Source organism: Falco naumanni, chromosome 8, assembly GCF_017639655.2.
Source record: "Falco naumanni isolate bFalNau1 chromosome 8, bFalNau1.pat, whole genome shotgun sequence".
NCBI classification, from domain to species: domain Eukaryota; kingdom Metazoa; phylum Chordata; class Aves; order Falconiformes; family Falconidae; genus Falco; species Falco naumanni.
In genome coordinates this window covers 38,398,287-38,417,098 of record NC_054061.1, presented here as the reverse complement: position 1 = coordinate 38,417,098, position 18,812 = coordinate 38,398,287, and the positions used below count along the sequence as shown (strand labels likewise).

Genomic DNA, 18,812 nt, shown 5'->3' with positions numbered 1-18,812 from the left:
CACACATTGTTGGTCAAGGCAACCTCCTAATTTAGGCATGATTTTGCTTCTTATTTCTTGTAGGTCTTTCGTTCTTTGCTCTTGTATTTATATGTTTGCAACAGGCAGGCAAGACAGCTGCTCTTCCTTAGAAATATTTCTGATAATCTTGATCCTGACCAAGAATGGTGAAGCCATCGTTAAGAACAAGGAAGCTACCCATGTGCTAAGTCACCCAGTCCTACCAGCTGCTCTGGCTTCAGTTACACGGGGCACAAAGGCACTTCCCTAACAGACAGACTGCTGCAAAACAAGGAGACTCGTTATGCAGACACCCCTCGTGCTGCATAAATCCCACTCTCTAGCAAAGCTTGTTAATTGCATTACAGTGTGTCACTAAGCCAGTCTACCTGAGATGCTGCAGCTTCCTTCAGCCTCGGTGGAGAACTACACAGTGTTGCTGCCACTGCTGGACCCAATGCTTTCAAAGGGTCTAGGCAGAGCCTGGCAGTTTGAATAATAACAAAGCTCAATACTCAAGTACTGTCATCACCTAAAAGCTTCTAACATTATTTAATCCTTCAATCTTCTCGCAAGGCTGGGGAGGATGACAGACTGCTGGGAGGTGAGCTAACTGCTGGGTGGCAGGGCCTGAGCTGCTCACTCTTTCTAACGCAGGTGTCCTACAGCCCATTGCCACCCCCCACATAGCTCTGATGCATGCAGATGGGTAGCAGGACACGGGCATTACGTGCATATTCAGTGCACACACGGTGTAAACTCATCTGCCCTTTCTTTCAAGTGTGTTGGGTTTCCCCTTGGAAGGGAGCAGTGACATACGGATGAGGTACCTGCTCTGCAGACGAGGAAAACGTTGCCTAGGATGACAAACCATTTGCAGGTATAGACAGCCCCTTTTTTCCACTCCGTTGCCACCTCTGGCCTCCATGTGCACGTCTGCCGTGCTGCGGTGTGTGAGGGGAGAGGCTGGGGCTGTGCACACACACGATGCTGCTGCAGCAGACGTCACTGGCACGTCAGAGCCAGGCACACCCCCTGCAAACACGCACCGTTAGCTCGGTGAATCATGCCTATGCAGCAGGCAAAACTAGTCCGGGGACAGCTAAACCTTGGGCATTAGTGGTAAACAGACACTGTTTTGCTGTAAGAGCATAACTCACTCTGCTGCACTCACAGTCCGTTTATTGATTGCCGAGATAAAGCTGTAATCCTTTTAATTCAGGGGAAAAGGGATCCAGCAAGACTGGAGCACCAGTGCTCTGCCAGTCGGTAATTAAAATACATGATTTATTGTTGAATAAGCACTGGCTGAGGGAGAGCTGAGCTAACCAGCTAGCTGGGGGCAGGATGCTGGGTTAGGTTTATGGTTCTTTCTAAAGTTTTGTTTCTGTTTTATGTTTATTTCTTTCCCCCTTCCCTCCAGGTCTAATAATACACGAAGGGCCCTCGGTTTACCGGATTTTTAAACGGTGGCAGGCGGTCAATCAGCAGTGGAAAGTGCTGAACTATGACAAAACAAAGGACATGGAGGAACAAAAAACAGGGACCAGGACAAATCAGCGCCCCTCCTCCCAAACCACCCACTCGTCCTCCACTGGTGGTACAGCCACTAACTCCGCGCCAGCCGACAGCGGGGCACGGGCTGCCGGCCATGCCACAGGCACCCTCTCTGACCACCACTGTGCTTACACCATCCTGCATATACTCAGCCACCTGAGGCCTCACGAACAGCGGAGTCAGTCTAGTAGTAACAGAGAGCTCGTCATGAGGGTCACGACGGTCTGAGCCGAGGAATTCAGGAGGCCTTAACACGAAGCGGAGGAGACAAAGAACTCATAAAGCAGAGGAGCATGGTGTGCCTTTTTCTTTCTCTTTCCTTTTCTTTTCTTTTTTTTTTTTTTTCTCTTTCCTCCTCTCCTTTTCTTTTTTGGTAACTGCACAAAATATAAGAGGCGGCACCTGGCCAGCTGAGGGAAAAAGCAGGTGGAGGGAGAGCTGCACACTCATGCTAAAGAGGTTAATATTTTCCAGCCTGTTTAAAAAAAAAAAAAACAACAAAAAAACAAAAAACACACAAAAAAAAGAGAAAAAAACCCCAACAACACAAATCACAAAAAAAAACCAACAAAACAAGTGCAATACAGACTACAAACTGAGTAGGCAGAGTTCTGGGGAAGCAGAGGAACAGACGGTTTAGCATGTCTTACAAATCCTATTACCTGGAATCGGTAACCCTCTGTACACACAACTTGTAAACACACGCACGCACACACAAACACACAGTGTGAGATTTTAAAAACAAGGAAGGGAACGAAATATTTGGAGTATTTTTATTTTCCAGACTGTGATTAACCAGGGCTGTGAGTTGTTTTATTTCATGAGTCACTCTGGAGCCTTGTTCAATTTATCGTAGGATACCTGAAGTGAAATGGCTGGGGATTTTTCAGTATTGATTTACAGAAAGAGAGATTGAATCGTCCCACCAAGATAATCTAACAAATCCAGACATACCCAAATTCCACCAAAAATACTGGGTTTTTTCTTAGTGTTTCTGACAAGGGATTTGTGAGGGTGGAATTGGGAGGGGGGAGGGCGCTCCGTGACCTTTATTTCACATATAGGCATTTTTGGCAAATTTTGTACAAACTCTCCACAGGTGTTTCAAGCACAAGTACTGGTGTGATTTATGCCTTCATAACCCCAAATCCAGCATCCAGATCTTGCCACTCACATCATTTTCCATGCAGACATTCCAGGTTGATTTCCTTCCCTTTGATCACAAGAAGCTGACCCGTCTCAGTGGGTTTCTGCTTCCTTTCTGATTCAGACAGTCATGCATTAGAGGTGTAAATCTTTTTTATTTCCAACCCCCCCCCCCCCCCACTCCCCGTATCCCTGCTGCTCAGTTTGCAACAGTCTCACTCAGTCTTGTAGGCTGAGCCTTTCACATCCAGTCTGTTAGTTTATTACTGAGTCTATACCATCCAATCATTCAAGAGAGAGTCTGAAGAGGGAGCACAGTTGCTGATCGAATATGTAACACTTCTAATAGGTCTCCTTCTCTGGGATATATCCTCGAAGGTACCGGTTGCTCTTCAGGAACATTCTCTTTCAATGCACAATGGCTGAATCATTTGTGGATATTAAAGGGACACTGTCAAGTACTTTTTAAATAGTTTTTAGGGTTTGGGCTTTTTTTACTCTCCATTGTTTGTAATATTCTCTTACAAGCTTGAAAATAAAATTTCTTTCCCTACCGATTTTGTCCTTTTCCATTTGGGCACGTATTGTTCTCTCCGCTCACCCCATTCCCTTCACCACCCCATTCCGTCTCCTCCCCACCTTTCTCCTGCAACTGGAGGAAATCCACGTTACCGATTTCCTGCTGACTGTCCTCGCTCTGCGGAGGGTATGTCCCAGCTCTGCGGGGTCGAGCTGTTTTGCCAGTACAACAGCCACGAAGAAAGTTAAGAGCCGAGCCCTAAAAATATAGAGATTAGCTAATTGAGGAGCAACAGCTCAGTGATCCCAAAACGCTGAACCCACAGTGATCAAGCCTGAACCCAGCTCCCCACATAATTTAGGACTTCAGCCAAACTGCATCCATTTAGCAGCAGTGCTGAGCAGCGTTGCACAATGGCTGTGTCCAACTGCCCTCCGGCGTCCTACCAGCACCTCTCACAGCTTCTGTTGGAGTCAGGGCAAAAGACAAGCCACCAGCTCCTTTGGCAGCTATGTTGTCGTGGGCCAGGTGTTTCTGGACCAGAGAAGGTGTCAAACTTCAACCTCCGGGTTTGAACCAGCCATTCCGCAATGCTGAAGATGGAGGTTAGCACCTCAAGGCAGGTTGTATTTTTCACCTTGATTACTTGACAGTGTCCCTTTGAATATCAGAATGCAACAGAACAGGTACTTCTCTGGCAGAGAATGTGGGAGGTGAAACACCGGCCAAGAACGCTGACTTACTGAGGACCCGTATGAAACGGCATGGTTTCTGAGGCCACTGCACCTTTATCTGACCAATCTTATTAGCTACCAAAGATTGCTTTTGGCAGAGGCAAGGAAGCAATGTTGGTGGGCAGAGGGAGAGGGAAGGGGCAATTCCAACCATCTCTAAAAGCAGCTACCCCCAGAATGAAGGTGCTGCAACGAACGGTCTCTGGAAGAACCGCTTCTGATCCACAGTAGAGAGAAACCTGGCCAAATCAAGCAAACACAGCAGCCTCTCGCCCCCTACCTGTCCTGGAAGCTGTCCTCATTCCAAGAGATGAGTAATTACGGTGGTTTTGGGAAGGGGGAAGCATACCCAGATGAAGGGACAGCTGTCAGACATGATGTTGTTTCCCTCCCTGCCCTCCACTCATTTAATATGGAGAAGTCAAATTCCTTTAATTTGGCTAACAGCTTAAAGTTTATGAGGTCAGAAGCACAACTTGCCATGAAAGAGTGGTGTGATCTAGTACTCTGAGCACACAGGACTCTGCATACTCTCACTCCAGCTCTGCCACTGACTCTGTAGCCTTGGGCTGTTCGGCTCAGTCCCCCCTCCACACAAAGGGGGAATAACAATACGTACCTACCTCACAGGGGTGTTGTGAGAATCCGCGTTGGTAAAGCCTGTCGAAGTGCTAAGTCTACCACCACCGGTAGTCACAAAGCATGCGGTGGGGGTGAGCAGCGCTGCCCTTTTGCTGGTTACAGTCCGAATCACTCAGCGGGAGTCCCATCGGCCCTCTCCTGCTTGGAGATCCTCCTTGATCCGAAGCAGAGGGTGTCGTCCGAGTGCCCTCTCCTCCATTGCATGACATTTTAAGCAGCTGTGAGGTGCAGGGTAGTGACAGACATGAAGTCCTACTTGACCAGGGATTTGCTACAACATTTTCTATATCTGTGGGGTTTGTTGGTTTGGTTTTTCCATATATTGTGCTTAGAAATAAACTTTCCACTTAGGGCTGGCGGTTCGGGGTCTCTTCTGTTGCATGGCAATGTATACAAGTCTTATTGTCTGTCTTACTGTGCAAATGATCCCGCAGCCCAATTTCAGAGATGGGCATGGTCTGAGCCTTTTCACAGCGGCGTAAGACTCAAAAGCCTGTCTAGACTGTTTAATATTTAAACAACACTATGAACTTGTCAATTGTATGTGTTCTGTGCAATACGAAGCATGTCATTAGCTGGCTTGATGGGCAGAGGGGCTAAAGGAAGGTCAAAACTTGTTCAAAGAGCTTCATACATGTGCCAGCATGGAGCCGAAGGGCTGCCACCAGCAATGCAAACTCGGGGAAGCCATTGGAAACTGTTTTCAGAACAGTTTACTCCAGAACAAGGTACTTCTGAGTTTATGAATTTCTAGGCTGCCAGCCTGAGAGAACAAGTGCAAATTTAGTATGGGGTTTGGGGTTTTGGATTATCTTTTTCTTTCTTCCCCAAAGTATGGATGGCAGAAATACTGATGAGGGTCTTTTCCTTCCATAGCACAGTTCTCTTGTCTCCCACAACCTCCTTGTGCCATCCCCTTTGTGCTACTATGCAGGACTTTAAAAGGTGCAAACGGAGACAGTATGTTCCCGAGACATGCAAAACAGGTTGTGTATTGGGGGATTCTAGCGGACAGGAGAGATGGGGCAGAGCTATGCTACAGAAGGCATCTCTTCTTCCCAACACCTTTCCTCTAGTCTTGTCTGCTGGGTTTCTGAAGAGATGTTCTTGTGTTTTGTTACAAAGCAGCCAGATCAGCTTCCACCGACAAAGCCTGCAGAGTTTGGCAGCTGTTTCTCCCAGTGGAGAAAATTCCAGGCCCTATCACTGTGGAGAGCCCTCAGCTCTTGGGCTTTGTGGTCCTCCAATACCATTTGGGGGTGGTCATTGTGGAGGACTGTGTTCAGCCATCATCAGAAATTGTGTGTGCGTGGTCCTGCTCATTCTTGTGATTTCTGCTAGTTTCCTGATTTTCTGTCAGTTTTTACAGGTCTTTCTGGTAATGCTCTTCTGGTTATGCTCTTCAGAGGTGTTTTGCTCTGTGTCAGTTGCTAATGCTATTCTTGCCTACTGAAACATCAGCGGTGGCCGCCAGCTCCATAGCTTTCCCATTCCTGCCATCCTGTCTCTTGGTAAATACCCACCGCTAAGTTCAGACCCCCTTCCTCTGTGCCTACAGTGGCTCAAGCACATGCACTAACCCAAGGGTCATCAGAGAACACAGGGACCACTCAGAGCCTGTATCAGTAGTCAGACTCCGTAACCATCAGTCAGTCCTCTTTGCTGTATATTCCCTTTGCCAGTCTCAGTGCCTGCTGTTAATTGGTTGCCACAAGAAGTCCGCAGTGCTAGCAGAACCCACATAGCCAGCTGGCATGTGGTTTCCAATTTCAAACGTCAGAAGTGATGGACTGTTTTTCAAGTAAATCAGGTGTGTTCCCTGTTGTGGTTTCTCAAGCAAGGTGCTGAAGAGGTCCACATCTTATCTTCCCGCGACAGGCAACCCAAGGAAAGAGCAAGACAGGAGCACAGAGTTGAGTCAAGACAGGCATCAGTTGTCCACCATGTTTGTACCCAGGGAGAAAGGAAAATACTGCTCATGTCTACCACATCCCTACCACATCCTTCTCAAAGCCCTTGTGTCTGTCAGTAGTAAAATGTCAGAGGTAATGCCTGTAGATGGCGGACAATTCTGAAGACTTTCCAGACCATCCCCTGCCCACGTGTGGTGATCAATCACTCAAGCATCTTCCCTTTGTTTTCCTCCAGAGACAAAAGATTATTTTGACTGAACAAAGCACTGCTACTCTGCAGCGCAGGAGGAGGCTGCACCATTAGCACTTCGAATCTGTGGTTCATCCACCAGGACCCCTGCACATCTCCTTGTGAGAACACGTGGCCAGAAGACCTATTCCTTTCACTTACTATTGTACATCAGTCATGCACCTGGAGGGAAAGAGTCAGCAGTGCAATTGCCTTAGTGACTACAGCTGAGTATCCCAACCTCCCCTCCACTGTCACCTCACCTGTGACTGCTCCTTGTTCCTGAGCCAACAGATGCCTCGTCCCTTCTGCCATCCCTAGCCTCCAGCCCTGAAGATCTGGGCAGACAGATACAGGATCCCTCACAGACTAGTTTTAGCGTCTTCTACATCCTTCATGCATCCAGACAGGCAAATTGATTTCATTGACAGACAATGACATATTTAAATCCTGAGAGAAGAAACAAGTGTAGGAGCTTATTGCATTGACCTTCCCCTCTTCTTCCATGTTGAAGGAAACACAGTGAAAACATCAGTTGGTTACCATATGACAGCAACGAGCTGATGGCTCTAGAAATATCTCCCTCAATAATGCAAGTCTGACATGCTGCAGTTACTGAAGGCAGTCTTTGATCTCACATCTATCATGCTGGATACAAGGCGAACAGAATCTGGCACTTCTGTGCTGTTTACACAAACATCAAAAACTACCTTAGTTCATTATTTAAATTACCTCCAGGTCAGTGGGTGAATTTCTCCTTTGATGAAAGAATGATGTTTTTCTGTCCCAGAACTGGAATTGCAAGGCAAAATATTGTACACATATACATATATATTTATAAGTGTTATCCTGAAAATATAAAGAAAAGAAAAAACTCAAATAAACCACAAAGAATACTTAACTATATTGAATAAGTCTTGACAGGAGCTTAGGATTTGCCATGTCGAAAGTATGACATGTGATTTAACTTCAGGCAAACAGAAGACAGAAGTGGGACATGCTTTTGTGTGACCTCTGGCCTTTCTCTGGTTCATGCTCATTATTGTAGAGCATTTAATTAATGCAAAACTATATGGAAAATAGATGATGAGCTCCAGCAGCAGGAAACAGACTGAAGACCCCTCAAACTTATCTGAACCATAGTCAAACAAGCACAATGATGCAAAAGCACAAACACCTGCCATTACACCTGTTTGAGAAGAGAGGTATTTCTGAACAGGGACAAGGACTCAGACAGAAACTCTTTTCCAAGCCACACTGACAGTATTTTTCCCAGCTTACATCCTCTTATTAACCCTTTTTTCTGAGTGGAGAAGAAAGGAGAAGAGAGGAGAAGAGAGGAGAAGGATTCTGATACCCAGGACTTAAACAATTAAATAACAGTAGAGAAGAGGTACTAAGGGAAGATGATCCTTTATATGTTATGTTATGCATCAAGATGTGCTTTACCAAACAGAATTAGGACATCACATTCAGTTCCCTGCTTGCTCAAAGAAAGTCTGAGTGATTGAGTTTGCTCATAACCAAGGAGCCTTCCTAGCGTGTAGCTTTCTACAGGGGACCACAGCTTCCCTCTGGATGAGAGAACGTTTTGTCTCCAGTTGCATCGCACTGTGGCAGAGTAACAACCTGTTGTTAGCCAGTCACTGATGGGCAGTGGGAACATCTATCAGCTTATATGAGTTTTGATATCGATAATCACAAGAACTGCACAGGCCCAGCGTGCCCCTGCAAGTGGCCTGTCTCATCCTTTCACAGTTCAAGTTGCTGACAGAGCTACTCTGTTCTTTGCTCTTCATTACAAGGCAACTTTCCTTTAAAATCCAGCCTGCCACACTTCTCTGGGAGTTTTTCCTCTGCACATTACAGAGGTTCAGTTTAGTCCTTTTTCCTAGAAGGATGAACAGATTTCTACCTAACCCACCCGATCTTCTTTCTCAGCTAGAGAGACAAAAAATGATGTTCTCTGCACAGCTGATCCCAGTACCTATGTTCTTATGAGATTATACTCCCTGTCCCCTGCCGCTCACTACTCCCTACCTTCACTTTCCTTTGGAAAGGGGTGATTCATTGCTACTAAATGGTAGAGATCTCTCTGAGATGAGAGTGTGGACAGCCCTTCTATTAGTTGCTAACAGGCACACAAACCTTCTTCCCATCCCTCTAGACTGGTGTGGCCAGCAGAACCGTTTTCACGGAGTTTAGCTTCTTGATCCAGAAGAGCAAATGCTTTCAAGCATCTCCTTCACTGCTATCAAGCTGTGGGATAATGGCATGGGGAATCTTTTGTTTCTTAGCCTCAGGGTAACCAGAGTGGATGATGTACCTGAGCCAAAAACACAGTGAGGACAAACCACTTGTATTTTAGATCATGGTAAAACTGCGTGAGGTCTGCCCTGTTGACAGGGGAGCAAGAATCTCTGTCAGATTTATATGGTGGCAAAGCAAAATGCCCTTGTCCCTCATGTTTTTAGCTCATACACGTCAGCTCTCCGTTATATAAAAGACCCTCTGTAGGCAATGCAGGCCAGGCTTGGGGAGGAAATCTTCCTCATTCCAGAAGCACAACCAGCCCATAGCTATGCATCAACCCCTTAAGGACTTTTTCTCCAGAGAGGCTGATAGTAAACAGGGAGGTAGCTAGTGGGGATAGCAAGAACACTTCCCTGGATCTTCATCCCCAGCAGGCACAGTCCCTAGTAGGCTAATTCTGCATCTCCTCACGAGTCCCCTTTGAAATCACTCCCAAGGACTACAGTCTGATCCTTCACTACTACAGGGTCTGCCCAGGAGAGGAAGCAGTGTGTCTGCATGGATCTCCAAGGTCTGTTGGTAGGGTCCTGAGCCAGGCCTGGAAGAAATCACTATGTTCACTGAGGGATGAGATAACTCAATGGTGTGTCCATGCAGAAATACTCTCTTTGAGACTTCTACAGAGATGTCTGGGGGGTTGGGGGAGGGGGGTGGTTTTGTTCAGGGCAGGAAGCACGGGGAAAGGAAGGCTGCAATGTAAGAAACAATCAGCCACAATGGAGGGGTTGACTAAAAGGAATGACCATGTCGACTGTGTTACTGTCCCATCATTCTCCTGAACCCAGAATGGAAACTTCCAAGTGCTCTTCATGAGCTTACGTTTATTAGAAAACTATTCCTGGGTGTTCAAGGTTGTTTTCTAATGAAAATATACATAATAAAAAAAGCAAATGAACGACTCTTGCTAATCTTTTCCTCTCCTCTGTTAACTTGTAACACACACTGTGAAACTTACCTCCTTCCTTGTTTGTTTACTGCCATTCCTGGTCAATAAAAATCTCTTTCTTTCTGGTCATGATCCACACAGGGCCTTATACAGTAAGTTTTCATCTTCTGCCTACACATCAGAGGTCAAGACTTCACATAAGGCATTTGAAGAAAATTCCATGGCTTAGCATATATAACAAAATGTGTTAGCGCTTTGACTTACCAGTTGTTTATGGCATTAAACAGCAAAAATCCTTTACTGAACATCACTATAAGGTTCATAAGTAGTGCCTTCCCTATGTGCAAGAGAGAAGCTTGAGGCAACCAAGGTAAGTACAGGCAAGCATTGAAAAAAGCTGCTATTTTCAGAGTACCTACTCTGGTGTGCTAGGTTCTTCCCCACTGTACGGGACTGCCCTTGACAATGGACATCTCCCTTCTAAACAGTAATGGAGTCAGCCCTTACCCCAGGTCTTTATCTTCTGCAAATTGCTGTGTGAACTTCAAGATAGAGGGAATGCTCAGAGCAAGCATGCAGACAGACAGTGGGGACAATGGAAGCAGTCACCCACGTCATGGTAGGAAGGGGCTGGTAAAGAGCTAGGCTAGATTCACAGCCCCTCTCCTGAGTGCTGAGCGTGTCAGAGCGAGCTGTACCCCAGGACATCTTTTGAGACTGCCCTTGTTTCTGTAGTGCCTAGTGAATGCCTAGAGCATCACTTTTCAAAGCGATGTGCCTAGAAGTCCAGTGCAACCAGCTGCACAGCTTCCCCATCTCAGGAGGAAAGCAGGGGCAGTGTTTCACCAGCCAAACACAGAGCTGACAAAAGACGGTCACAAGAAGCTCTGAAAATTCTTCTGCCAAAGGGTCACAGAACTTTCCAATGCTTGCACATGTGAGGAACCTGCTCTGGAGAGACAGGTGAAGTCCATTCGTCATCCTTCCCCTAGAAACCAAGTAAGTATTTTCTTCTCTTTTTTTCTTTCTTTCTTTTTTTTTTTCCTTTTTTTTTTTTTTTTTAAACACAGGTCTATTCCAATAAATCTATCAAAACACCCAGAGAGACAGAGAGGGAGAAGGGAAAAAACAGGGAAAAGAAAATGGGCAGGACAAGGAGCTGCTTGGAAAGAACAGCTGTGCTAATCAGAAATGAAGGACAAAAAACAAGGGGAGGGGATATGACAGTGGGAGCAGGGGCAGGGGGCAGGAGATAGGAAGCAGGGATAGAACTGGCAGAGATGTGGTGTGAAGAGGCTGGTGGCAACTGTTGATTACTGCAGCAATAACACTGATGGTTTGGAGAAGAGAGGGCAAGGCAGGCCCCAGAGGATCCTCGGGGAAAGAAGGAAGGAGCCATGAAACACTGGCAGACCAGACTGCACAGAGTTCTCTCCAACCAGCCTTTCCATGAGTCCAGGACCAAATCTGTGTCTTTCACAGCCTGAAAAACAGCCTCTCTGTTAGATCTATCCCCTGACTGACAAAAAGCTGCATCAGCCAGGCTAGGCAAACTACTGCACACATCATCCTGCCTGTAACAGTGATTCTTACCCAAATGTATTATTCCTAATTCAGGGCAGCCTCCCAGAGCTTGTTTTATTCTGTGCACACAGCTACGTTGCTAAAAACAATCATGTGCCCTGCACCTGCTCAGACCAAAAGTAATTTCCTACACCAGCCAGCCAGGGCTCTGCTGAATTGTAGCAGCTGTAGCACACTGTGGTCTTCGCCAGCTCAGTGAGTTTCAGGAGAATGAGGATGCTGAAATGCTTGGTTGCTCTAGAGAGAGAGAAGGTTGCCTGTAAAACAAGGAGGTTTGAATGATATTGCAGCCTGGATTCCCTCACGCACAGACAGGAGTGTTGCCAAAACATTGGGAACTGAGCTCAAGCTGCAAAATTCACAGCAGAATTGCAAAAATCACAAGCTTGAGAGTAAAAAGCATTTCAGGCAAGGTGGCGGCAGCAGGAAGTTTTAACCAGTGGGAACATGAAACTATTTTGGTTTAGAAACAAGTGAAAATTTCAAACTGTAACCTACAGTGAATGTAGAGGTATCTGCATGGGGAGTATAGTTACCTGAATCTTAAAGAAAAAATAAATTGGTTTGAGAATTTCAAACAGCAAAGTGCCTCCCATCCAGAAATTACTGGCCACTTCCAGAAGCAATACAACAGCTGCCTGCTCAATGGCCAGAGGATGCCAACCCCTGAAGATGGCTAACCGTCTGCAATTACTGGGATAAAATTCCCAATGTAATATAGGTCTGAGGGTCAATTAAATTTGAACGAGATCACCCAAGGGCCTGACATAAACCTGACTGAAATCAGCAGGTTTTTTCCTCGAGTAGGCACATAGGATCAGGGCTGTGCCCTTTGAGCATTTCGTGCTCCCAGCTCCTCAGTACTCCCATCTTCTGGTTTTACAACCCAGAAGCAAAAGCACAGGAAAGCAGCAAGCGGATCGCCTCTGTGAGGCCAACTGAATCAGTCTTACTGCAGGATTTGCAAAAGTTACTTTTTTCATCACACACCAGCAAAAAATTCTCACGTCCCAGTGAATTAATAGCCATTAATCTTAAAGCATAGCCTCTGCAACAAAGTTTGCATGAATCTACACACCTCCATCCAGTCACGCTTACAGGTGTAAATGTACGCCTGTGTGAGATGGCACTCAGACTGCTGTGGGCACTCACAAAATTAGGACAAGGCAAGCCCAGGGATGTGCACCAGCTATGCTGTGATGACTCCTGACGCGCGTGGTCTTACTGCCCGATAAACTGGCATCAGCCAAAGTGGAAATGTAATTAGTTGCCTTTCATCTGCAGGGGAAAAGAGCCACCTCACAGGCAGTTATGGAAGATTAGCTGAAACCTTGTGAGTTTGTTACCAAGGTCAGTTACTCATACATCTGTAACCAAGGCCTCACGTCCCCCAAAACAGCCAACAGTAGCCCCATGCATCTGGGCGACACAGTGACAGAGTTGCACCTCTTACAAAGAATAATTAAAAGTATTCCCCTCCCTCTCATTTTGAATTTAGCTGGGAGCAACAAGCACTGATTACTTAATGTAAACAGTGCTCTGGTTATTTAATGCACTAAATAACAACAGACCTCCACAAGCTCACGTATTTTACACAGTTCTAAAATGCCCACAGCCTTCTCTAGTTTGTGAATGCCGTGAGCTTTATTGTGTCACTACAGCCTTACCAAACTTGGGAGCAGTCTCAGGTCAGAGCAGAATGGATCATTTTCAAGGCTATAACCAGAGTAAAAGGAAACCAAATCATTTCACTAGATTCCCACTTTGACATACAATCCACGTGTTTGTCCTTTCCATTCGGATGTTTCATGGTGGTGAAAGATGCCAGATCTGGGGTTGTTGCTGTTCACGGCCCATGGAGCGACCCTGGAAGCTGTGTCTGTCTTCAGTCTCCAGTAACCACCTCTACAAGTTGAGCAATACTTAAGGCCATGTATTTCAACCTGCCTTTGTATGTATTTAACGTAGGCATCTACAGCTGCAGCTCACCCAAATTTATATATCTAAAGGTCACTTGTCAAATTCTAAGCCACCTTAGTAATCATCAGAGAAAAATAGGTACCTCCCAGGAATTATTCATCCCAATTGTATTCTGCACCAAACTGCCTACACAGTTGTCTAGTATGATTTGAGATGCTTGACTGGCCTTCAGTGTCTCAATTTTAAATTGACGCCCATATCTAAAGTTAGGAAAAAAACACTCACCCCTCTTTTGCATGTATTGGGTAGCCAGCCGTCAAATCAGTCATCTTTCCCCGACTTTATTAATTAGAGGAAGTAAGTTAGGCTGCCCAGGCTGAATACAAGATATGGTCCTTGAAACACTGGTTTCTTCACTCATCTTACCGCAAAAGGCAGAAGGAACCTAAGGGATTTTTGAGGTTCTCCTTACCATCCACAGTCAGTACGAGACGTCAACCACCAAATATCTTAGCGCTGCAGTTAATTGTGCTTATGGTCTACAGCTTATTGCATCTGTTGTCTTTGCAACTTTTGTTCTGAATTTGCAAAAAGGATGAAGTAGTTCAGGGTGTTCAATTCTGGGGACTTTTTTTTAAAGCTGAATCCCAAAACAACATTGTCCAATTTTTCCTAAAAGTAAAAAGCCACTTTTTAGGCATTTTAGGGCCCTCAGTTGCTACCTCCTGAAAATTTAGGCCTTAATTTCTAAGCTGTAAGGGGGAACACAGCATTTTTTAAACAGCAAACTCTGCAAGGCTGTGAATGAAGCCTAGCAAAAAGCTGTTCTCTAAACAGCAAGGCAGCTAGTCTTACAACTATCACCATTTATGACTCGTGATACTGCAGAGAGCTCTCATCATTACAGCACATCTTGTATCAGAAGCATCTTTCAGAGCTTTAGGGAATTGTTTGTTTTCTTGTTTAAAGACTGCAGTATCAGTGGAAAAACAAACCTTGAGAAAACATAAAAGAGAAGGTAGAGAGAGGCTGAGTACCCAGGCAGAATGGAGCAAGTGCAGCCACCACAGTCAACAAGCTGTCCTGATGGAAAGCATAGCCTTGTGCTAAAGGACAGCCCCTGGATTAGAAATCACCCCTGAAAATGTTTAACTAAGGCATTTGCCTGACAGTCAAAGTAAATAAGCAGCAGCATACAGGGGTGTGTTGAGGCCTTGAAACACTGTTTGCAAGGATGAAGATCAGGGGCTCAAAAAGTGAAAGTTGTGGGATGCCCATTATATTTTTCAAAGTAACAGATCTATGAAGGGGAACCACTCATGACCCCACACAACAGGCAATTGATGATTTACAGGGAGAGCTCCACACCAGGAGACTTGCCTTGGACTGCCCTCCTCAGCTACCCAAACAGCAGTGCTCCTCTCCCATCACTTAACCTGCAGCCTGTCTCAGTCTCCCCTTCTGGAAAGCCAAGATTTGCTATTCTTCAGCAGAGCAGCAGCAGATGTCACTGGCTTCCCACCAGCACTCCATCCCCACCAGCAAGCGGTCACTGGCCCTGAGCTCACAAGCACCAGCAGCTACGATGGCATCACCCCTCTACTTCATATAGGCATCGGGAAAGCGGACCAGCAACCCTGTTCCTTGCCCTGGGCTTGATTTGAACCCGTCACGTTACACTACAAACTACATCCCAGGAGACATTTGAAACACTGCCAGTATGTTTCTAAGCACACTGTTTCTGAACATGTGTAAAATCATCCCATTAACTCTCCAGAACACTGTTGCCTTTGGCATCTGCCTCCACACTTCTTCCACGCTTTTCTCTGGGCTTGTGGTGGTGGTGGTATTTGCTGCTGTTACCAGGGTGCAAGAGATTATGCAACTGTCTAGCATTTTGATTTAACCAGCTAGGGGAAAAAAAACACCTGTTCCAAATTCTATTAATAACTGGCAGCCATCTCCCTCCTCCCTTCCCTCCCCAAATTCCCACAGAAGGAAGATCACAGACAGATCCCCGCAAGCACAAACTAGCAGCCTGACTGGATCAATAACATCCATGGAGCCAGAAATTTGCAATGAATTCTGGGTAATTAATCTGCCACGGAAAGACAATCTTAATTAAGAAAAGTCAAGCTGTTCTTTTCCCAAACCTTTTGACTAATAAAGCCACAGTATTAGTTTGGCTGAGGATTTTGGTCTAAATTTTAATGGGGTTTGTGTTCCTATCAAATACTTTGAAAGCAACCACGCAGGCAGCAGTGGAGTTTTCAAGCAGCAGTTATAGATGCAAACTCTTTCCTTTGTCTTTTTGACACGGCATTAAAGGTGAGTGGTTTCCTCAGAAGGCTAAAGCTCCTGCTTTCCCACCCCTTTCAGGCAATCCTGGAAATACCATTTGGACGCAAAGGCAGCTTGCCAGCAGCCGTGTTAGGTTGCAAGCAGCCATTTGGATAGTTGTACGTTCCTGAAACGGCTGTTGTCATGAGGCAGTCATGAGCCCTCCTAAGCACCACATCAAGATTTAGGAGCACTGAGTATATTTCAGAGACACGAGATTTTAAGTTCATTGTTCTTTTGCTCCTGGTTCTACTGCAAGCTCCTCATTTCACGCACAGTAAGTCCCTAGAGCAACACGCACCCTAGTATGCTCAGTGTGCTCAGGACCTTGTTCTGGTGCTAATGCCAATTGGTACAGACTCAGCAAAGCCGAAACTCTTGTTTTTCAGGGCAAAAAAAGGCCAAAGGGTGGCCATATCCAAACTGCCTATTGCTCCTAACCTGTGTTAACTACTGAACCATGCTGGGTACTCTCGTGGAAACAGCCTGGGCCAAAAGCATGTCTAGAGCTGCACTAACAACTTAGCAAGACAAATCCAGTGCCTGGGAGTGTTTCCTGGGCATCCATTCATGATGGAGGACATGTCTCAAACCACTTTGGTATAGCATATTTAGGAAGACCCAAGAAACTCCCCCACACAGTGGCACTAGTCCCCAGCAAGGACCCGGTCAGCTGCAAGCAAAACCCTCCTGCAGCAGTTTGCGCATCCCGTTTTGAGGGCCTGAGAAGGTGTGTTCTTTTTATTTCCCCAAGGTAAGAAGGCTGTTTTGATCTGTGAAACATGTGACAGTTGATCACATTTCTGTCCTGACACAGCACAGACAGCCAGGAGACCAGACAGTTCAGGACACGATGTTTCTGGAAGCACTGGGTAAGTTGCAAAGAAATTCCAGAGACTTTCAAGGGGAACTTAATCTCACCAGCCCTGCTCATCTTTGCAGGTCAAAGTCTAGTCACCAGTCTAAAGCCAAGGAGGGCCTACATACTTATTGGCAAAAATCAGCATTTTCCCCAATAGTATCCTGGATACAGGGTAATTATGGTAAAGACTGATAAAAATCATTTAACTCCTGCTATGGTGATGGCCTGATGGCAGCCAGATTAAAGATGTCCTTTATAAACCACCACAGAGCAAGAGAACTTGATAATTAATGAGTTAATTACACCAGCATTTGAGGCCAATACTACCCATCTGCCGCTTTGATTAATTAAAACTCTGACAGACAACAATGAGACCTTTCTCAGGTCTGAAAGCAATTAATTGCCAAAGTTCCCAATAATTCTAACAGCATCGCTGACTGAACTGGCAGAAGAGATCACTTCAAACAGCCCCAAAACAGAGGCAGCAAAGCAGATTACGGAGTTTGAAGCATCCCCAACATGATGCCTTTAATCTTTTGATGTAACACTGTGAGCTGGAGCCTTTTAATCTCCTCTCTCCCATTTCTTACTTTCCACTCAAGATAAGAGGAAGGGGCAGTCTCAGTAAAGGACATGAATTGCTGAGGCAAGCGTTATGGCGACATTGGCCCTTTTTGTCCTTTGTCCAGACTCTCTGAGCTGTAATGCATGGGTTAAATCTTTGCTCTGGAATATCTGCTCTCCTCAGGCTGCTTGTAACCAGTCCTGACAAAGTGTGATTTTGAAAATGCAATGGGAAGTTGAAATCTTCCGATGCTTTCCCTAATCATCATTTGAAGAATGACAAAAAGCAACAGCAGTTGCCCAGAAAGTGGTGGCAAATCAAACCCCACGGTGGGCAGGTCAAGGAGAGATTCTGAGAAACCAGACACAGACCGTAGGGGTCAGGAGCAAAGGCAGAGCATGACAAAACAGAAGATGAAGCTGATGAAAGGACTTTCTACTGTAGGAAATCCTGGACTCCAGAACCGCTTTCCAAGATAGGCAAAAGGGGAAAGCCCTAGTGCACAGCCACGTAAGAGGAAAAAATGTTGTCAGTGTACTGCAGGGAAAAACAGCCACAGTCAGCAGGTGGGGGAGGAATCGGTGCTTTTCACTTTTTGCCCTCTGTCTACACCGAACATCAGTCTTGCAAACTACACCCAGCTGAGACACGATGGGATTTTGAGGGAACACCATGAAAGATCACTTTCTTTTGCAGCAAACAGGGCTAGAGGACACCTGACCATCTTCAAAGCCAGTGCAGCTCAAATGTAGTTTGGAGACCTTGCACAACAAGCTACTGCTTTTTCAGCGAGATGGGGGGAAAAAGCCTTTCCTTCCATTTTTATCCTACTTATGCATTGCTAAGCAGCTCTTGCATTTCACCTCGAACAGTTACAATTGAGGAACTACAGCTTCTTCATACTACAGATCCAAGACAATGATTAATAACAATTATCAGCAACGATTAGTTAATACGACCATAATACAACAATCCCACTGCCTGCCAGTCAGTTGCAGGCATCAGCATGTTGAAGCACGACAGCTGTTCTCATTAAACGCTGCCGCGCTCCTGAGGACAAGAGAATCCTCCCTGCAGCAGCAGGCTCGCTGAGTAATGCAGGCTGCAGCTTCCCATGCGGGCACGGGGCAGAAAACTGAGTTTAGACATGCTGAAGTCAATACAGGGATAGTTACTCTGTAATCATGTGAGAGAAAGGGTAATTATATCCTGGGTGCGTGGCTCTTGCTTGTTGCTGGGTCTTTAGCTCAGTGATTTAAAAGGAACCATGTACAAAAAGGAACGATGTACGAAAGGGTGAAAGAGGGGTAAGCAAGCAAAGGACGACAACAAGGGCTTACGCGCAGGGCTCCCATTTCAACTTACAGAAGAACCAGCTTCAAGTGCTGCAAAAGCACTTTGGAAAGGAACTTTTAATATGCAAGGAAAATAAACAACAGACCCCTTTTCCAGTTACAGAAGAAGAGGAAACCAGTCAAAGAAAGGAATGGAGCTGAAAGGGGGATGGTAGGAAGGCACTTTCTAACAGATGAAGTGGCCATTTGCAAACACTAATAAACTCTTTGTTTCCATCTAAACAAAGGAGGGTGAGAGACAGATGC

General features: G+C 45.7%; 1 protein-coding gene across 1 annotated transcript in view; it reads left to right on the top strand.

Annotated features, from left to right (window-relative positions):
* The window catches only part of MARCHF4 (membrane associated ring-CH-type finger 4), a 102,263-nt gene extending 100,319 nt beyond the window's left edge, over window positions 1-1,944 (top strand). Inside the window, exon 4 of the mRNA XM_040604848.1 lies at window positions 1,424-1,944. Coding sequence (XP_040460782.1) covers window positions 1,424-1,785 — 362 coding nt within the window. The 3' untranslated portion in view covers window positions 1,786-1,944. The remainder of the gene's footprint in view (window positions 1-1,423) is intronic.
* Window positions 1,945-18,812: the final 16,868 nt, after the last annotated feature.